Source organism: Rattus rattus, chromosome 2 (assembly GCF_011064425.1).
Source record: "Rattus rattus isolate New Zealand chromosome 2, Rrattus_CSIRO_v1, whole genome shotgun sequence".
Lineage (NCBI taxonomy): Eukaryota > Metazoa > Chordata > Mammalia > Rodentia > Muridae > Rattus > Rattus rattus.
The window spans coordinates 21,545,484-21,565,446 of NC_046155.1; the positions used below are offsets into that span (position 1 = coordinate 21,545,484).

Here is a 19,963-nt window from a genome sequence, read left to right on the forward strand (position 1 = left end):
GTGGAAATCGAATTTGGGGGGAGGGTATAAAAAATCTATAAACTCAGAAGGCAGTTTGAACCTTAAAAACGAAACAGCTTGTTTTTATTCAAATGGCTGTGTGTGTGTGTGTGTGTGTGTGTGTGTGAGAGAGAGAGAGAGAGAGAGAGAGAGAGAGAGAGAGAGAGAGAGAGAGAGAGAGGTTGTCTCCAGTTTCTCCCTTCCAGCATTAAACTTGTGTAGCACGTAGTGTTAATGCATTGTTTGATGACTTAGCCCGTGAATGAAACCAGGTGCTTTTGCTTATTCTATCTGATGAATTCAGCAAACAACACTAATCAAATGATCCCCCACCCCACCCTGGTCAGCTCTGTCGCAAGGCAAAAAATTCAACCATGTTTTCTAGGGGTGCCTACAGTGCGGTGTGAGTACTCTGCTGTTTCAGGCTTCTGGGGTGTCATTCCGCCCTAGCCAGGCTACAAACCCGGTGACCAGATAGTCTGACTTCCCTAGAAGTCAAACGCCAAAGTTCAACTCTGGAGCCACCGTGCTCGCTCTACAGGAGCGAACCCCGAACGCGCGGTGCCTCGCCAGGGTCCCTCCACCTGTCCGCGGTGCGCGGGACCCGATGCCCACTCACTTTGCCGCTGTCGCTCACGCCGAGAAGGTGATCGCGAAGCACCTCCATGGGGCAGGTCCAGGTGGAGTGGACGAAAGTCCCTCGGAAGATGAGCGCCAGCTGCGGCGTCCGAGCCGCACACATGGCAGCAGCGGGGCAGCGCAAGTTCACCGGCCAAAGAGGGTGCACCGGGCGGGCGCAGAGCGGTCGGTCCCTGTGGCTGCAGAGCGGGAGCTGCTGGCTCTTGGGGCTCGTCCTGCCCCCGCTTCCCCAAGCGATCGCCTGCCCCCTGCAGGCCGCGCCCAGGGGCTGGCTCCCTGCCTCCTGGATGCCAATAGGATTTTCTCCAGCGAGTTGGCTCCAGCTCCTTTGGGGTGTGGTTTCCCTCCCCACCCCTGCGTTGGTTTTGGATGTGTTAACTCCTTGAGTTATCGACATCAAGCCACTCTACCTTGCCTTCATTGTACACCTAGACTGTCCTCTCTGAGTCTTCTATACTCCTAGGGCTCAACTTGAGCACCAGATTCCGAACGTGCACCAACATGGGGAAAAGTGAAATGTCAGTTGGAACAGTACACCTTGTAGCCAGCTTCCCTTCCTGAGTGTGAGGGATGCTGACTATGGGTTCATTCTTTGTGGGGTTCTGGAAGCTTGACTTTTATGGAACTTTACAGGGATCTCCACCCATCAATGTTTAATCTAGATCTCAAAGTTCCTCTCTTCCACTGAGGTCAATATTTTAGTCCTTTTGCCCACCCATATACAATACCAAGGCTAATTTTTCTTGTGTCTGAGGTTAAAAAAAAAAAGATTTACTCAGTTGTACAAGAGGAGAAGATGACATTCCACAGCAGCTGTGAGCCGAAGTACAAGGGTAGGAATCTAGAGACCAATTGCAAGTTTCCAGTCTAAAGTCCTCAATTCCTCTTTCATGATATCAGAGCCTAGGCCAAGTCACTGCACAACCTGTCCGGGTTCCCCCCCCAGATAACAGCCTCAGGCTCGTGTACTTAGGTCCTGCAGGCAGGACTTTCTGGTTACCTTCAAAGTGTGGATCCCAGGCTTCTTCTACTGCTCCCCACAACGCTGGGCTCCCTTTGAGTCTGAACCAGGAAGTCTCTCTTCATTGCTTTGCCTCAAGTAGTAACTCCATGCTGTGACTGTCCCTGCCCAAGAGTAGTTAGCTGTCCCCTACCCAGAAGTTGACATCCACGAATCCATCCTTCTCCTGCTACTTCACGGGTCATATCCATTTCTTTTTAATGTTAATATTTTATTTCTTTGATAATTTCTTACAATGTATTTTGATCATCTTTACTCACTATCCCACACTTCCTCCTAACCCCCCCCCCACCAGAGGAGCAAGAATTTGCTTCAAGAATTTGTCATCTATATGCAGGAAAACTGCACCATGTGATCTCCACAGTATAGCAGACCTGAACACCAGCTAACATTTTAGCTGACAATCAAGCTTGGAAGTGGGAAATCCCACAAGGCCTCTCTAGATGAAGCACTACAGGCAATTAATGAGTGCTGAGAGGGCCAGTCAGCCTTCCTCGGGGATGAGCCCTGTAATTAGTTATCTGGTGCCAAATGGTCACCTCTATAAACACATCCATATGAGCAAAACTAAATGGGCTTAAATTTAGGTATGTGTACATGTAGCAGACTATGATTCTGTCACCACCCCAGAGAAGAATTTAGAGATGTAGATGGTCAGCAATGGCTACCACTCTCAGGAAATATTTGTAAAAGTTGTTAGTGAAGCTAGGCTGAGATGTTTTTACCACTGGCTCTGTTGAAAAAAAAAAGCCCTTAGGGAACAATCTAAAGTGCAGAAAGACACATTCTTTACTTCACTCCTTCTTTAAAAGGGGAACAAGAATACCCTTGGGAGGGAATAGGGAGGCAAAGTTTAGAACAGAGGCAGAAGGAACAACCATTCAGAGCCTGCCCCACATGTGGCCCATACATATACAGCCACCCAATTAGATAAGATGGATGAAGCAAAGAAATGCAGGCCGACAGGAACCGGATGTAGATCGCTCCTGAGAGACACAGCCAGAATACAGCAAATACAGAGGCGAATGCCAGAAGCAAACCACTGAACTGAGAACGGGACCCCCGTTGAAGGAATCAGAGAAAGAACTGGAAGAGCTTGAAGGGGCTCGAGACCCCTATATGTACAACAATGCCAAGCAACCAGAGCTTCCAGGGACTAAGCCACTACCTAAAGACTATACATGGACTGACCCTGGACTCTGACCTCATAGGTAGCATTGAATATCCTAGTAAGAGCACCAGTGGAAGGGGAAGCCCTGGGTCCTGCCAAGACTGAACCCCCAGTGAACGTGATTGTTGTGGGGAGGGTGGTAATGGGGGGAGAATGGGGAGGGGAACACACATATAGAAGGGGAGGGGGAGGGGTTAGGGGGATGTTGGCCTGGAAACTGGGAAGGGGAATAACAATCAAAATGTAAATAAGAAATACTCAAGTTAATAAAGGTGGGGGGGGGAGAAAGACAGACTCTTATTAGTTAAGCTAGGGAAATTTTATGATCAGAGAACAAGAACAGCAGCAGCACTGGCTGACGTGACTCTCACTGAGGCTGCACTGGAGATGAGTGATTTCTTACACCCAAGTTTGCCTCATCTTCCTGATCTGATTTAATAAGGACTGCTGATGAGCAGATGTGCATTTTGAGGACTTAAGTTAGATATAACTGGTTTTTTAAATAAAAGTTTCGATTTGTAATTCTTTTAAGACTCTTACAAGATTACTTTTAAAGAGAAATAATGAAACAATTACTCCTTTCTTTGTAACTGCAAATTGCCAGTGAGAGAAACTGACTGAGAAAAACTACCTTGCCTTTGCTTACACTTTGTTAATCTATAAAGAGTTGCTTGGTTATGAAAGTATGTGGGTTTTTAAGGATAGTTTGTTTTCTTTACCTGTACCGTTAATGTAATGTTATTTCATGTATAAATATTGGAAAGCACATTGTTTTTCATAATCATTTATTAGAAGAAAATTAACACGTAATCCTACTATAATTAATTGTATACTGCTTGAAAGATTTTGCTGGGCTATATAAGCTATGGAAGAAAGAATAAAGTATAGTGTGGCTGGAAATATGTTTCTCCCATCCATCAACTATGTGTGTATGTATAAAGTTTGTGTGAATGGGGCTTGGAACATTGTTCCTTCCATCCACCAATTGTGTGTATTTCTGCATGTATGTGTGGAATACTTGCAACCTGCTTGCTCAACTTTGCTCTAACCATTCATGGTGAATAGATACATGTCTGTTTATAGGTCTGTATACATGTATATATGCATGTATATTTATGTGTATGAAGCTATTGGACTCTGATCTTTGTTTCATCCATTCAGTCTCTGTCTCTCTGTCTCTCTGTCTCTCTGTATCTGTCTCTCTCTCTCTCTCTCTGTGTGTGTGTGTGTGTGTGTGTGTGTGTGTGTGTGTGTGTGAATTTTCTCTCTTTCCTTCTCTTTCTCACCCACCCTCCCAAAGTTAAAAGATTTCACAGTTTTCCCACTGGCCACAGAGAATGCCAGCCCAGTAAATTAAGCTTTTTGCCCTCAGTAAAAAAAGTCTATAGAGCAGCTTCTCTAATCGCTGACTGCCTTTAGCAGCAGCCCCTGTAGGTATCTGGATTCATCCTGTCAGCAGCTCTAAGCCCCGGCCCCGGACAGCTGCCTGCTTCGGTTTACCCACCACATGGATGCCTCAGCCAGCCATTGGCAAATACGAAGGTAAGTATTTAGAATATAGCTTGAAATTTTACTGGCTTAGTAAAGTGGAAATGATAGGTTATGTGGCCTCCCCAGCAATGAGTACTTGGCCAGGTTGGATCAAGACTGCAGCCTGGAGAAGGCTGACACCCAGGCAGCTAGGAGAGGCTCTCAACACCCACCCTCACAGTGACACACTATTGGAGATTTGATTTGTGCTTACATGGGAATTCGCACACCTGCTGCAGGACCCTGCCAACAGTTGGTTTTTTTCGACTGGTCAGTGAAGAGCCAGAGGCCAGTGGCTGGGCAGGGGGGATAGAGGTGGGACTTTTAGGATTTCCCAGCAAGAAATGCAGAGACAAGAAGAGGAATTCCACCATTAGGAGGGCAAAGGAGACAGACCATGTGCAGAAGAGAGAGCCGGTGGACTTGTAAGAATCAGAGAAAGTGGCCCCAGGGGTCACTTCCCCTATTGGGTTTGGGGAACAGAGATGAAACACAGATTTAACAAGTATTAACTCAGAAATATTGGAGGGGGTGTGTTAGCAATGTGAGGTTCAAGAGTGGTTCAACTATTGAACTAGTCAAGACATATCAAGTATAAAGGGTGTGTGTGGGGGGGGGGGTGTCCTTCATTTGTGAATCCAGAGCTTTTGGGCAGGTGCAGAGCCAAATGCACACCCACCAGGAGCATACACACTGGTTTAAGTATTTACCACAACAAGACACTTCCTCCAACAAGGCCACGCCTCCTAATAATGCCGCTCCCTGGGCCAAGCATATTCAAACCACCACAGTAGGCAACACAATTGGATAGGACTGTTGACTGAGATTTCTTCCTTGGCAACTTGCACAGCACCTTCTGACACTCTGAGAGCCAGACCTTAAAGCTTTCAGGTCAATTCCAGCTCGATTCTTCAAACTTCTGTGACTGAACTCTGTGGAGGCTTCAGCAACAGGGAATTAACTTCAGCTCTTGGTGGCAACCAGGAACAATGCAATAGCCTGTATTGTTTCTATTTTGTGGAAGAGGGATCTCTTGGACTCTCCTGAGCAACAACTTGAAAAGAGATTTTTCACGACTCACGGTTTATTTCCATTTCTACTATCCATATGTAGGTGCACTGGTACACATAACAGAAATGCCAGAAGAATAAAGGGTCTCCCCAATGCTTGAACAATGGCTAGTGTTCCCTGCGTATTTATGAAACGATTGGGTGTACTTTTTTTGTTTTTGTAAACAAACTCTAATAAAAGGGCAAGGCTTATTGCATAATCGGCTGGTTTCTTGGAACTGAAGTTTTTAATGACACAATCCTGGCTTATGTATAAATGATTCATTCTTTCCCTACTCAGTCCTTTCACTTCCTCTCCACCAAAGTCCACACTTACCATTTCATCCCAACTGGCACTGAACTTGCCTAATTCCGACCTCTAACATCTCAAGATCGGAGAGAACACTCAGTCCCAGGCACATGAAGATGGCCACACCCAGCCAGTGGCTCCAGATTCAGAACCCTCCAGGCCACACTCTGTGTGCCTATTCCTTGGAGAATTCAGCCAAATCACCATTATTTTCTCTTGACTCTGTAAGCCAGCTGTCCTCCTTGGGTCCCATTATCTAGTACACTGGAAACATTTCCTCACCCCAAAGCTTATGTAAACACAAAACCTCAGCAGGACAGACGCAGAGAATGTCTGAATTTAGTTTGAAAGGGGTTAAATGTTTCCAACAAAGGCACTTGTACCCTAAAACAGATACAGTTAATCAGCTTTTCAATGAAAGCTTCCTCAGTCCCAACAACTGAGACCAGGATGGGGGAATTATCACATCATATACACTGTAGCTAGACACAAGGACTCGAGTCTGCAATCCCAGCTACCAAGAAGTCAAGATAAGAGGACCCCTTGAACTCTCAGCTCAAGGCCAACCGAAGTACTGTGTAACCACACTTGAAACGTAATTCCATGTTAAGTTTATAAAATGCTATCTATGCTAAAATTGGAGTCATAAAAGGCTCTGGGCATGTAGAATTGCTATCAGAATAATGGATATTGCTTTGTTGAGGTAATGGGATCAATATAGAATTTTGTCGATGCTCGTTTATACTATTATTATGTGCCTATAGAATGGAAAAAACATTAGGTAGCTTTATGTACAGTAAATCTTAATCAGGGGAAGGACACGGGCCCCTGAGTTACAGGAGCTAGCATCCTACAAAAAGAGTTAAGTGTTGGTCGCGTTGAGCAAGGCATGGTTCCATTCTATTCGCAGGCAACTTGTTGGCACACAGGTTCAGGATTCTATGCCCAAGAACCAGCTCAGAAGTCGTGATCTTCCCACTCACTTCTGACTCTCCAGTCCCAGACTCGAGGGCTTCCTACAATTTTGGATCTCATCCTGGTGTCCTTGAAGAAAAAAAAAAGTCTTCAGGATACTGAGGATGGAGTAAAAGAACCCACTATGCCTTCAGAACATAGTATCTCCATGGCCTGAGCCTTGTGCTGCCTGGTTCTAGGTTAATCAGACACAGAGCAGAGTCATTTGGGAATCAGGACCCTCCACTGAGGCAAATGGCATTCCCAAATTGGCCTGTGGGAAGGTCTGTTTGACATTTTTTTTTAAATCAGTGATTGATGTGAGAGGGCCCAGCCCACTATGGGTGATACCCTGGGCACTTGGGACGTGTAGAAAAAGCAAACTGAGCAAGTCACAGAGAGCAAGCCAGTAAGCCATCACCCCCATGGCTTCGGTTCCTGCTTGTCAGGTTCCAGCCCTGACTTGCTTTGATAAGGGACTGATATCAAACCATAAACTGAAATAAACCCTTCACTCCCCAAATTGCTTTTTATCACGGTGTTTTATTACAGTCATAGACACCTAGCACAGACAGCACCGCATCCCACTTTTTTTCAGAAAGAAAGACCCCTGCATTGGCAGGGAACATTCCTGGGGTAGCCACTGGTCCCTTCTTCAGATTCATCTTCCTTCCTTCTGCCACAGGCCATGGATCTGCCCTGCTCATTCCCTCTGCTTTTTGCATCCTTTTTTACAAGCAGGCATCACACCTGAGTTTCTCACGACTCCATACCCCTAAAAGCTGCCATTGACCTATCCGCCCCATTCTTCCCTTGTCTGCTCTCTGAGATGTTAAGTCTCACTCTGAGATGCTGTGTTTCTTTGCTTGCTAACATGAGAAGATTGTGTCTTACCCTATCTCTTCCCTTCCTTCCTTTCCACTGATCTCCTTTAAATAGTGCCTGGTTATGAAGTGCTCAGAAGGTTAACTGTGTGGATATTGGATTTATAAAGATAACTCTAGTGCCCACAGTGTAGCGACTAAATGCTAACAGGCAAAGTAGTGAGTTCAGGCTAACGGTGAGCAACTCATTGGGCCCTCCACTTAAGACACACCACGATCTCACTTATTCCTTTATTTTTCCATAACTAAAAAAAATCTCGAACACATAAAAAACTCAAATGCTTTATTTCTCAAGATCAAAATTCTTCTTAATTTATTTGGAACCAGAAGTACCCCCACCCAAAAAAAATCTCAGATGCTGGTTGGTTTAAGTGTGTTGTGACCCTTCAAACTGTCAAGGCAAAGTATTAGATTGAAGCATGATCAATTGTGACAGCTGGCTGTCTGATTATCCCCGCAGCTTCCTCTTGCTAGCTAGAGAGAGCCTGAGGTTTGCAAAGGCTTGCCTTCTACTATTCCCCCTCGGTCTCACAACAGCCCTGTGAAATAATAAAAATATGTTAAACATTTTACAGAGGAAACCGGAGTTCCTTAGCTAGTTAGCACAGAATGGACCTAGGTCTTGACTCTCATTCTCCTCCCGCACAGACCTGCTGCGGTCGACTGGGGGACTACACGTTAGGTTGAGCAGAAGTTCCCTTGGTCACTGTCATGTGTTGTATCATCTCCAGGTTTCACACTGTACCACATTTCTAACAGTTACCGGTGACACACAGCTAACCAGCTGGAAGGGAAAGCAACGTGTGACTAGTGAATCTCAAGGAGGACAGCCGTCTAATCAGCACAGGTCACTAGCAGGGTCCGGTAAGAATAATTCATGTTTTCACGAAGCACAGATTGAGCAGGGCAAGGGGGTTAAATGCCATCTGCTTCTCTCCCATCTAGGAGAGTTGTCACCGCACAGTCAAGTAAATGCCTGCCTATTTTATTTATTCTTTTAGTGTAGCTAAATCTATCAGTTTCCATGGCGCCCTGTGTTCACCATGGAAACTCTGACAAGCTCAGTATGCTTTAAGGGGGAAAGAAAAGATACACCAAAAAATTCGAGATGGGATAAATGGATTCCTTTTAAAACTGTATTCTTCTGAGTGGGAAGCTCTGATGAGGAGCAAATCATAAATGCTCACGATTTTCCAGTTTGAAGTGGGGAGCACACGTTTACCTTTTTAAAAAAGACCCTGAGCCCTTCCCCCATCACTTTGTATGACGGCAGTTATGTCTGCATCTCGCTTGTCTGCAGACTGCTAGTAGGGATGGAGCCCAATCTGTGCCTTGATGATTTTGGTGAAACAATAAAGCAAATACCTAAACATATTGTTCAGGAAGCATTTATTGGGCCTCCCTACCCAGGGCACCATGCTGTGTTTACAACCTGTTTGCCCCAGATATTTTCCTGTCCTGTCCGTGTTGAATGTCCCTTAGCCTTGCTTCCCTGTGCCAGCTCCATAAGGAAAGCGAATGGTTTTCTGAGTGCCACCATAGCACAGTATAACCTGGTGAATGGTATAATTTCTGAAATGTCACATACCAAATTCTAAATGACATGAACGTCATCAACAGAGCAGGCACTTAAGACTAGTGCTGAAGGGACATATTGACAGGAATGCAGACATGGAGTATATATTTCTTAATATTTTAAAGAAGTCTGATGTTTTAAGGACCTACTACGTTACTTTTGTCAAATCAGAGCTTGTTCATTTTTTAAAGAGTCGAGCATGAAAGAAAACACCTACTGTTCCATTTTCCATTTTCACCCCCCGTTGCCCAGTTTTCTTGTGATGAGACAACACAGTCTAAGTTAGTGGGAGAAAAGTAAAAGACAAGAAAAGCCACCTCAAGTCTGGAGAACAATTAAATGTGTAGAAATGGCTACATTTTGCCTGAGTTTTAATAAAGAAGGGGGGGTTTCTCAATGAGAGCATTGAGTTGGGATTGAAGCGTTATGCTTTTGGGGGCTGGAGGACTGTAAGGACTGAATAAGCAGAGGTCTCCTGACCGACACCTTGTTGGGGAGTCACAGCAGACAGTTCAACAACGTTCTGGTCATGCCTTTCCTGGCGTGACAGCAAGTTGGAGGTAGATGCCGTGGCCCTGGATTACTTAATGCATGCTTGCCCTCCAACAAGAAGACGATTCTAAAACCAAGGGGAAATGACAAATAGTACCATTCCATCCCCTTTCCAGCTCAGTCACTGGCCAGTGCTACTTGGAAAAGCCATTCATGTGCTACGCAGATGGACTCTGTACCTTCAAGACTGGAGGTCACACATTGCCACTGCTTCCACATGCTTCTTCCCTTCCAAGGGACCCCCATTCCCTTTTTCAGGGCACAGACATTATGTTTCAAGAGCATGCTGTCTATCAAACAAGGTAACATAACAGATAAAGTAGACATTCAAAACATCGGTTACATAAGTGATTTTTCCCAGTCAGAGCTTCTGGCCAGCATAAACTGCCCAGTATCCCATTGAGTTACGCAATCAACTCAGACAAAAAGAACAGCCAATATTTTATTTGACTTTCGAAATCTATCACTGGTTGGAAGATTTTATCAAAGCCATGTGAAATGTTAGAAACGCCCTAGGACATCCAATCTATTGGATCTTCCTGTGCAACATTCTGGACACTAGTTCCATATACTCTGAAGTAGGTTAGGGAAGCCACTACCATAGTTTCTTGCATTTAAGGGAGTAGGGAGTAGTTGTGGATCATCCTGCCTTAAAATAGAGGAATGAATACACTCTCACTGTGTCACACTGACTACTAAACACTCCAGGATAACACAAATGCTAGCAGGAACTAAGTTTTGAGACAGCAGAGAGAGGTCTGTTAGACTCAAGCAGTGACCAGCTCAGCCACACAGTCAAGTTCAAGGCAGCAGTCTTCCACAGGAGGAAGATCCTCAGCCAGCTGACAAGCTGGGACGGTTGACATGCCAAGTTGCATCTGAACCTCACATTCTATTATTATTATTATTATTATTATTATTATTATTATTATTATTACTATTTTTCCTTAATCCTATTTTACAGTCCAGTCTTTATCCCCCTCCCAGTCCGCCCTCTGACAGTTCCCATTCCTCCTCCCCCACCCACACCCACACCATCAGACCTCCCCACTCCCTGGGGTCTCAAGTTTCTCCAGCGTTAAGTGCATTTTTCTCACTGAGACAGACCAGGCAGTCCTCTGCTGTATATGTGTCCAGGGCCTTGGCCCAGCTAGCGTGTGCTGCCTGGTTGGTGGCTCAGTGTCTCAGAGATCTCAGGGTCCAGGTTAATAGAGACTGCTGGTCTTCCTATGGGGTCACCCTCCTCCTTAGCTTCTTTCAGTCTTTTCCTAATTCAACTACAGGAGTCCCCGACTTCTGTCCATTGGCTGAGTGTAAGTATCTGCATCTGACTCCTTCCACTGCTCGCTGGGCTTCTCTGAGGACAAGCCATGCTGTTCCTGTCTGTGAGCACAGCACAGCATTGGTAATAGTGTCAGGCCTTGGAGCCTCCCTTGAACTTGACATTCTTTGAAACCCCAGTTAATTAGACCCCCAGCCAAGCAGAAAGCCAAATACCTCTGTCACAGTAGCAACTGTTCATTCATTGTTCTCTCGAAGGTAGGAAATGAGTAAGGAGCATGAAGATGGACCAACAACATGATACTTTTATTAAAAAAGAAAAGATCTGAGGAATTCTAGCAATATTTCCTAATAAAAGTAAACTTACCTGGATGGCTATAAATGAATGTCAAGACTTCTGTTTGGGGCTATTTCCATCGGTTTGGGTTTGAGTGTAATTTTTAAATGATCTTTCACATGAAACATCAAAGTCACTAATCTAACCTTAATGGAAAGGAGAAAATATTTCTGAAAGAAAATTTTAGTTGTTGCTTTTTTAAGTTTGGTGTAGGTTTTCAGGAGTGTTGTAAAAGGACATGTGATAGTGGAAAGGCTCAGGAAATTGTAGGCGAATTAATGTGATTTTAGCTACACTGAAACTCTAAATCAAGGGCTTCATTAGCTCTCTGGAACATTTAAAAAGCCATGGTGCACATGTTACTACAACATGCTGGTGAAGTAGGAATGTGTCATTAGGCCTGGGGATCCAACAATACTAAATGTCTTAGAAAATGAGCCCAAGCTTTGCAAGCAGGTCACACAGGGGTGGGAATACACTGACTCCATAGCCAGTGCATCCAGTCACTGCATGCTGCACTGCACCCAGTCACTGCAAGCTGCACTGATGCCACAGCCAGTGCACCCAGTCACTGCAAGCTGCACTGACTCCACAGCCAGTGCTCCCAGTCACTGCAAGCTGCACTGCACCCAGTCACTGCATGCTGCACTGACGCCACAGCCAGTGCTCCCAGTCACTGCAAGCTGCACTGCACCCAGTCACTTCAAGCTGCACTGCACCCAGTCACTGCAAGCTGCACTGCACGCTGTCACTGCATGCTGCACTGACACCACAGCCAGTGCTCCCAGTCACTGCATGCTGCACTGCACCCAGTCACTGCATGCTGCACTGACATCATAGCCAGTGCACCCAGTCACTGCAAGCTGCACTGACGCCACAGCCAGTGCTCCCAGTCACTGCAAGCTGCACTGACACCATAGCCAGTGCACCCAGTCACTGCATGCTGCACTGCACCCAGTCACTGTAAGCTGCACTGACACCACAGCCAGTGCACCCAGTCACTGCAAGCTGCACTGACACCACAGCCAATGCACCCAGTCATTGCAAGCTGCACTGATGCCACAGCCAGTGCTCCCAGTCACTGCATGGTGGCCACCCCATTCTGGTGCAGCTCCAGTCCATATCTGCAGTTCTCTGCATCTATCATTGGCTCTGTGCCTGTCTTTGTCTCCCTGTCTCTCTATGTGTCTTTGTCTCCCTCCCTGCCCCTCTTTCCCTGATCCCCTTTCCCGTCTATTCGACACTCCCTTCTCTCCCTTCACTTCTTCCGATCTCTTCTCCATGCCTTCACTTTCTGATCTCTTTTTCCCTCACAGATTCAAAATGGAAGCCTCAGTACCAGACTGTATATTCTGTCCAAGTCAAGTAAAGGGAAAAAATTAAGCATTTGACTTCTGACAGTCCCAAGGTTTGGTGTATGAGACAGTGTTTATGTTTATGTGTGTGTGTATATGTTTGCATATGTACGAGGGGGTGCTTACATATGTGTATGTGTGCATATGTGCACGTGTCTATATACGTGTGTGTGTGTATGTTTCTGGATGTGGAGGTTTATTTTAGCCATCACATTACTTGGCTCAACTGGACTACAATTCAGCCCAAAACAATAAAATAAATCTTTGATCAGGCCAATGTGTATGGTGATAGTGTGACCTGATTATATGTTCCAGTTCTCAGTTGTGGTTGGGTACAGAGGCTGAAAGCAAGAAGGGAGTGCTGCCCCAGATAAATGAAGATACTGTGTTCTGAAGGTGAGTGGATGCTGGGTACCAAAACCAGTAAATGTTTATTAGGGTGTGATGGGTGCAGGGTTCTTTGTTCATGGTTGTTGGCTTAATGACCTTCACACAGTAAGAAATAAAATGAGCATAAATGTTGATAAAGTTATACACAAAATAATTATAAGGCTTTCTTCTTATCTCTCAGTAAATCAAATGCCTTATCTACAAAGTATAATGCCACATGCTATGTTTTCCATAACAAATAAAATGACTATGGGCAAGTCCTTGCAGAAGAGCCAAAAGTACTGAACTATATGACCCCTAAAGGTCATTTAGAGACCTCTCAGTGTATATGTCAAACATAAATACATGGATTTGGTTCAAAGACTTGTTCACAGTGGCTTAGATGTAGGCCCTGCTATTTCTGTGTCATAAGTATTTTTTGTGAACAGAAATTTTAACGTGGTTATTTTCTTTTCACTCTTTTGATTTGTTGTTGTTCTTATATTTTTAGTCAATATCTGAAATGTGTGTGTGTGTGTGTGTGTGTGTGTGTGTGTGTGTGTGTGTGTAATAAATCTTGGCAATATCTCTCTCCACAACGTATATAATAGATCTTGGTCATACCTCTTTTACACCCTTTCTTCAAGTCCCACTATGATCCCCTTTCACACCTCACTCACAACTTTATGTCTCCCTTGTTGAGTTTTGAAGTAGTTTGATACATGCAGGTAACCACGGCTGCTGAGGGCTCGTATGTGTCATGTTCAGAGGTCAGCATTCCAGGGCCTTCCTCCCATCCTCTGGTTTTACATTCCTGCTGCCCCATGATGTTCTTGAGCTTTGAGGGAACAGGTGATGCAGATGACCCATTTGAGGCGAGCATTCTATAACCCACGTCTTCTGGGAGCAGCATGATCCCCCACTGTGATATGTCTATAGAGAACTACTTAATGCCCTAAAGTATATAGTATAAAACTGTCAACTTGTCAATTTACATATATCATTAATCTTACAATCTTCATCCCTTCCTCTCACTGTATTCGAACTGCATATGAAATCCAGTTAAGTTTGCATTTAACTGAGTACTTACACCAGAATAAGCCACATCAAAAACCCTCTATTTTCATCATTTCTCACCATTGAATTTTTCCCTGTCGATCATGTTTTATGAAGAACGATAGGCCATGAGTGACCCCTGGGACTAAATATGCTTGCATGTGCTATCATGAAGGAACATGAATATAGGAGCTATATTCAGTCAGATTCATAGAAAGATAAAACAAGATGCAGTGAAAATCTAACTATATAGAGTCTACTTTTCCCCCAGTCAACCAAGCGTCTTCAGTTATGTCCTTGTTGTGGACTACTCTACCTCTTATCATCTCCCCATCATTTCTCTCCTCATGGATTTCATCAGCAAACACTTTTCTGTATTCTGGGGCAGTCTGCTAGACTTTGGGAATCAAAAAGATGTGGCTTTCACACTTAAAACGCTCCCAAGACAATGCTGAAAATGGACAGGCACATGTGGCACTACCAGGGACTGTGTGGGAGATTTGTCCCTCCCTCTCTGCCCAGCCATCCCTCACCCCCGTCCTGGTATCCTCTGAACTTGTATGGCCTTTTCTCCACTGACAACAATTTAATGCAGTGCTTGGCATGCTGTAGATACTCAATAGATTTTTTTTTTAAAAAGACTCACCAAGGACAGTGATGGGTTTATAATGCTTAAAATATAAATATTTAATAAATTCCTTATGGATCGTTTATCTTAGCAGAGTAGCTGCATAGACAGAGATAGATCTGAAGTAATGACTTCAATTGAAAGTGGTTCTGCTCCCCAGAGGAATCCTGACAGTGTTTAGAAATATTTTTGATTGTCACAAGTGGGAGTTATGATTTGCTTCTGGCGGACAGAGGCCAGAGATGCTACTAGGCATGCTCTGAAGTGAAGGACAGCCCTGTCACAGGCAGTTGTTCATATGTTGATACTGAGAAGGTTTTGTCAAGGAGCTGTGGAACTGGATCGTCAGCTGTGGGCTATTAACAGCCTAGTGATATTAGAGCTGTGAGAAGGACCATGCTGTCCTAGAGAATGATGCAGTTGAAACGTTCATACAAAGGATTTTCAAATCAATGCACCATTGTTATTCTTTCTGCCATAGTCTTGGAAAATGGCCTGCTATCAGTTTTCCAGGGCCGAGAACTCTGTTCTTCAGGTGATGGCCATTTGTCTGGTTAGTTTTAATTTTGCTTTGTGTCCTATATTGGGGTAAAAGTTGCATTTCAAAACTGCATTCCGATTTGTACCGGTTTCGGTGTGAGTGACTTGTGGGATATAAGGCGAGTGTGAACGGTTCTGGATGTCATGGTTTAGACGTGAAGCATCCAACCTAAATACTCGATTGCTGAGGGTTTGGTCCTTAGCTGGTGAAGATAATGAGATGTGATTGGATCATGAGGGTTTTCAGTGAGGCAAGCTAATCCACTGATGGGCTCACGTGTAATCGAGAGTCACTGGAGGCATGTGTTTAAAGAAAATCAGTATCTCTCTTTCCCTCTTTCCTTCCTTCTTTCTTCCCTCCCTCTCTCCCTCTCTTCACTCCCTCTCCTTTCCCTTCCCCATCCTCTCAATTTCCATGAGGTGAGCAGCTCTGTCCATACAGTCTCTCCTTCATGATGATTTAGAGCAACATTTCTTGACCTGTGAGCTGCAAACCCTTCAAAAAGTCTCTGTCTCCAAAAATATTTACCTTACAATTAATAACGGTAACAATGAGTAGCAACAAAAATAATTTTATGGTTGGTGGTCAACACAACATTAGGAATTATATTAAAGGGTCTCAGCATTAGACAGGTAGAGAACCACTGTTCTAGAGAAGTGCGCATGCCTACACTAGCATTGTAATAGTAATAGGAATACTTAAAGCTCAGTGAGTTTCCCAAGAGTCTTCAGAATTATAATTTTAGGTCTCACATATAGTATAAAACTATCAACCTGTGTGACCGGCTGCATGTCCTTCCCTGGACATGCATCCTAGGAGGTACCTGTCATGGATAAAGGAATTGGGGTCAATATTGTCATTTCCAAAGTCATAATGTTAATTCTTTAAGAACTCTGGACTTTAGACCAGTAGTTTAAGGCCATTTTCCAGTTAACTCTTGGCTCTTTCTGTGACCGGTGCTTCAGCACCAAAAGACAGCTGTCTGTAGGTACTGTCTGTAGGTACTGTCTATAGGTACTGGCTGTAGGTACTGTCTGTAGGTACTGTCTGAGTGCCTTTCCCTGGTCCCTTCCTTCACTTGCCTCTCACTCAAGCTCTTCCAGCTCTTGTTATGCAGTGATTTCTGTCTTTTTCAACACTAGAGACTCTGACGGTTTTTATACACTAAATAAGAAAAGGGAACAGTTCAATTTGTTACCCTAAACCAGACTACTAAACACTGAAATAGCATATTAGGACATCACTGTGAGGTTTCAAATCATCTCAGAGTAGGATCATAAACTGACCTTGATTCGCACAGCAGGCCCTAGCACACACACCCTGAACCTTGCTTAAATGCAGCACCACACCCCCTTGTATGGATACTTTGGACCCATTTGCAGTGTGACAGCCATGTTTTATTGGTATAAAATCTCTAGCATTCTCTGTGATATTGATGGGAAGCCTGAACTTGCTGCTATATTATTTCCTGGTTCTCCTTCTATTATAACTAGAGTGAGTGAACATCCATTCTGCCCAGGAGAAATGAGGATGAAGGACCGACCGCCTTGGAGTTTAAAAGCAAACGGTTGGAGAATAATTGTTCCCTGGCTTGAGGTCACTCAGATAGTCTATGTGCTAGCACAGTCCTAAGAGCAAGTTCACACAGATAAGCCCACATCATATCGAAATTGTTCTGCTGATCTTTGGAATGGCAATGTATGAAATGGCATAGTTGATATGCCAATATGTGACAGAGACTAAGCCAGAAGCAGGGAGCTCAATGGTTGCTTCGAAAGCAAAGTCTGCTTCTGGTTATCAGATCGGCATGAGGCACTCATTTGCCTCCTTTCTCGCCCTGCTCCACTTGGTTCTTGCAGAAGACTGGCCTGAATGCCTGGTCAGGTGCAGACAGCATTCTGCATTACCAGGATTCAAAAGTGAAACCAAATATAGGACACCTCAGTTAGGTACAGGTTCATAATGGAGTCGGGGTAGTGAAAGATGAGGTAACTAAGAATCATTGCTACCAAGAACCAGAGCACCCTCAGTGGGCTGGGAATCTCTCTACGGCTCTGGATTCTGTAGCAGTGTTCACTTGACTGGCTTGGAAGTCCTCAGAATGATAAAACAGCAAATGCAGGAGGTTACCACATTTGCCATTCACTGTCAAAATGGAAGAGGTCAAACAGAGTCTTCCTGTGTCGATTGCACATTGCTACCTGCCCACCATCCATTATTCCACCTCATTCAGTGTGGGCATGTATTTTTCCTTGCTTGGAAGCATGCTTCTACAACATGCTCAGACCTCTCTCAAGTTCCTGTTGGGGCATTATTATATCCCGTGTCCTGGGAGAATGCTCTCATTTTGGCACTCCCTCTTATCCAAATTTATCTTTCCCTCACCTTGATTGGTTCCCTTGGAATCCAGCCCCAGGCATATTCTCCATTACCTAGTCTTGAAATAGGACTAGGGGGATGTAATTCTTTTTTCCTTTAAAAAAAAAATACAGCCCCGGTATATTTTTAGAAGAATTATTTTTATTACTTAACTGCCATTTCTTGACCTGGTAGTTGGTTGGGAAAGTGATGTCTTATAGAGGAAAGAGCTCTGCACAATTTCCCCGGAGCAGCTGTGAAACAGAATGGCGAAAGCCTGCTCCTATGTCGTTTTGATTTTTACAGCTCCCCTTTCTCAAATATGTGACCGGTTGCATGTCCTTCCCTGGACATGCATCCTAGGACAACACTGGTGACAGCATTAACAAGTGCACAGCTGCCTGGGTGGCCCTGGAACAGCTATTAGTTCTGAGGTGTCACTCAGTGTGTGCTCTCACAGACTAATCTTGTAACCCTGAGAAGGAGCTTCACAGGCAGGGCGCTTGTCAGGGAGTGCACTGGGAATTTACTCTTGTTGTGGAGGCTATGGGTGAGGAAGAAACAGGAGAGAATCAGGGAAAGCCTGGGTTGCCATAACCACAGGGAGCCAAGACGCTAAACATGGCTCTTCAGATGCTATCTGAGTCGAGAGATAGGGGGCCAAAGCTTTACACGCACCCCAAGGTACACAGTCATTAGTGGGATACCCCAGTAAGAATCATGGACTTTAGTGAAACTCTCTTCCAACATGGCAGAGGGTTGGCAGATACTCATTATCTTTTGACAGCTGGGGAAATAAGAATACTTGGGGTAGCACTGCCAAACACAGTGGAGCTTGGTAGTCATTTTAAGACATGTTGCAAATGATTACGACGTGACGGCTGAGGAAAATGGAACACATAGGGTTAAATAATATTATCTCAGGGACACATAGCTTTGGAGGCCACAGAAACTACTCATCTTGGCTTTGAAGGCAACCGTAGATAATACTTAATTGAATGAGTATGGTCGTGTTCTAATAAGACTTGACCTTTACAAATGTGGTAGCCAGAATTGGCTTGCAGGCATACAGCTCTCTAACCCTTGTCTTAAAGCGTCAGAAACTGCAGCAAAAACATACTTGATCTACAGTCAGTAGGTTTTGCTGCAGGCTTAGAGAAAGGCAATTTCCACAAGCGGGAAGACACCTATAAACTCAAAATGACTATCTAGGAGCAGTAAGGTTAGTGTTGTGGTAACAAGAACAGTTTGGGATGTCAGGGCTATTATGAAAGTCTAAAGGAACAGCTGTAGATAGGATAGGCGGTGTGGAGGTTTGAATAGGTTTGGCCCCCATAGACTCCTGTGTTTGAATGTTTGACCCATGGGAAGTGGCACTATTACAGGTGTGTCCTTGTTAGAATAGCTCTGGCCCTGTTGGAGGACGTGTATAACTCTGGGGTGGGCTTTGGGACCCTCCTTCTAACTGACTGCAGAAGACAGACTCCTCTTGTCTGCCTTCAGATCGGGGTGTAGAATTCTCAGCTCCTCTAGCACCATGACCTGCAAGCCACCACCCTTCCCACCATGATGATAATGGACTGAATCTCTGAAATTGTAAACTAGCCTCCATTAAACATTTTCCTTTATGAGCGTTGCTTTGGTCATGGTGTATCTTCACAGCAATGGAAACCCTAAGTAAGACAAGAGGTGAGAAAGACTGGCATAAGAGCTATCAGCAGCATGTTTGCCAGTCTCGTTCACCCACCTGGACTATTTCCCCTACATTACCTGTCTAGTAAAGACTCTACAACCTTGACAACTGAACACACACTACAATGCGCTTTCCAATAAAACCTTTCTTGCGTTCCTGGGTTCTGCCTTGCTATTCCCAAGGCACCGTAGTGACATCTGCTACATAACACCATCCCTGAGCATGCACTGTACCAGTGGGTTTTATCTCTCACCAGCCTCAGCGTTGCCTGGGCAAAATACCCTTATCATTCAGTGCCTGGCGTTCTCACCTTGTAGCTCTCCGGGTGATTCTGAACTGTCACTCAGCTTGGGAGCAGCTGCGCTGTGCTGTGACTGCCCCTAGATAAGCCTATACTCGAACTCATCTTTCACTACTCAGAGTGGCACATAGTAGGTGCTCAATAAATGGTAATACATCTCTGGGTGAGTAAATGGAAGCTCGTGAATAGTGTTACGGGAATCAATGTGTGGAGATGACTTTAGAGAGACGCTTATCTAAATAAAGCTGCGTGCAGTAACAGCCTGTACGTCTTCTTTCGTTTTAAAAAACGCATGTGTATGTGAGCATGTGTGCTTGCAGCTGCCTTGTGGGAGCCTCTGGAGCTGGAGTTACTGGCA

General features: G+C 44.7%; 1 protein-coding gene across 1 annotated transcript in view; it reads right to left on the minus strand.

Moving 5' to 3' along the window:
- Positions 1 to 813, minus strand: part of Gda (guanine deaminase) — a 74,200-nt gene extending 73,387 nt beyond the window's left edge. The window contains exon 1 of the mRNA XM_032891710.1: positions 620 to 813. Within this exon, the coding sequence (XP_032747601.1) occupies positions 620 to 742 (123 nt within the window). The 5' untranslated portion in view covers positions 743 to 813. The remainder of the gene's footprint in view (positions 1 to 619) is intronic.
- Positions 814 to 19,963: the final 19,150 nt, after the last annotated feature.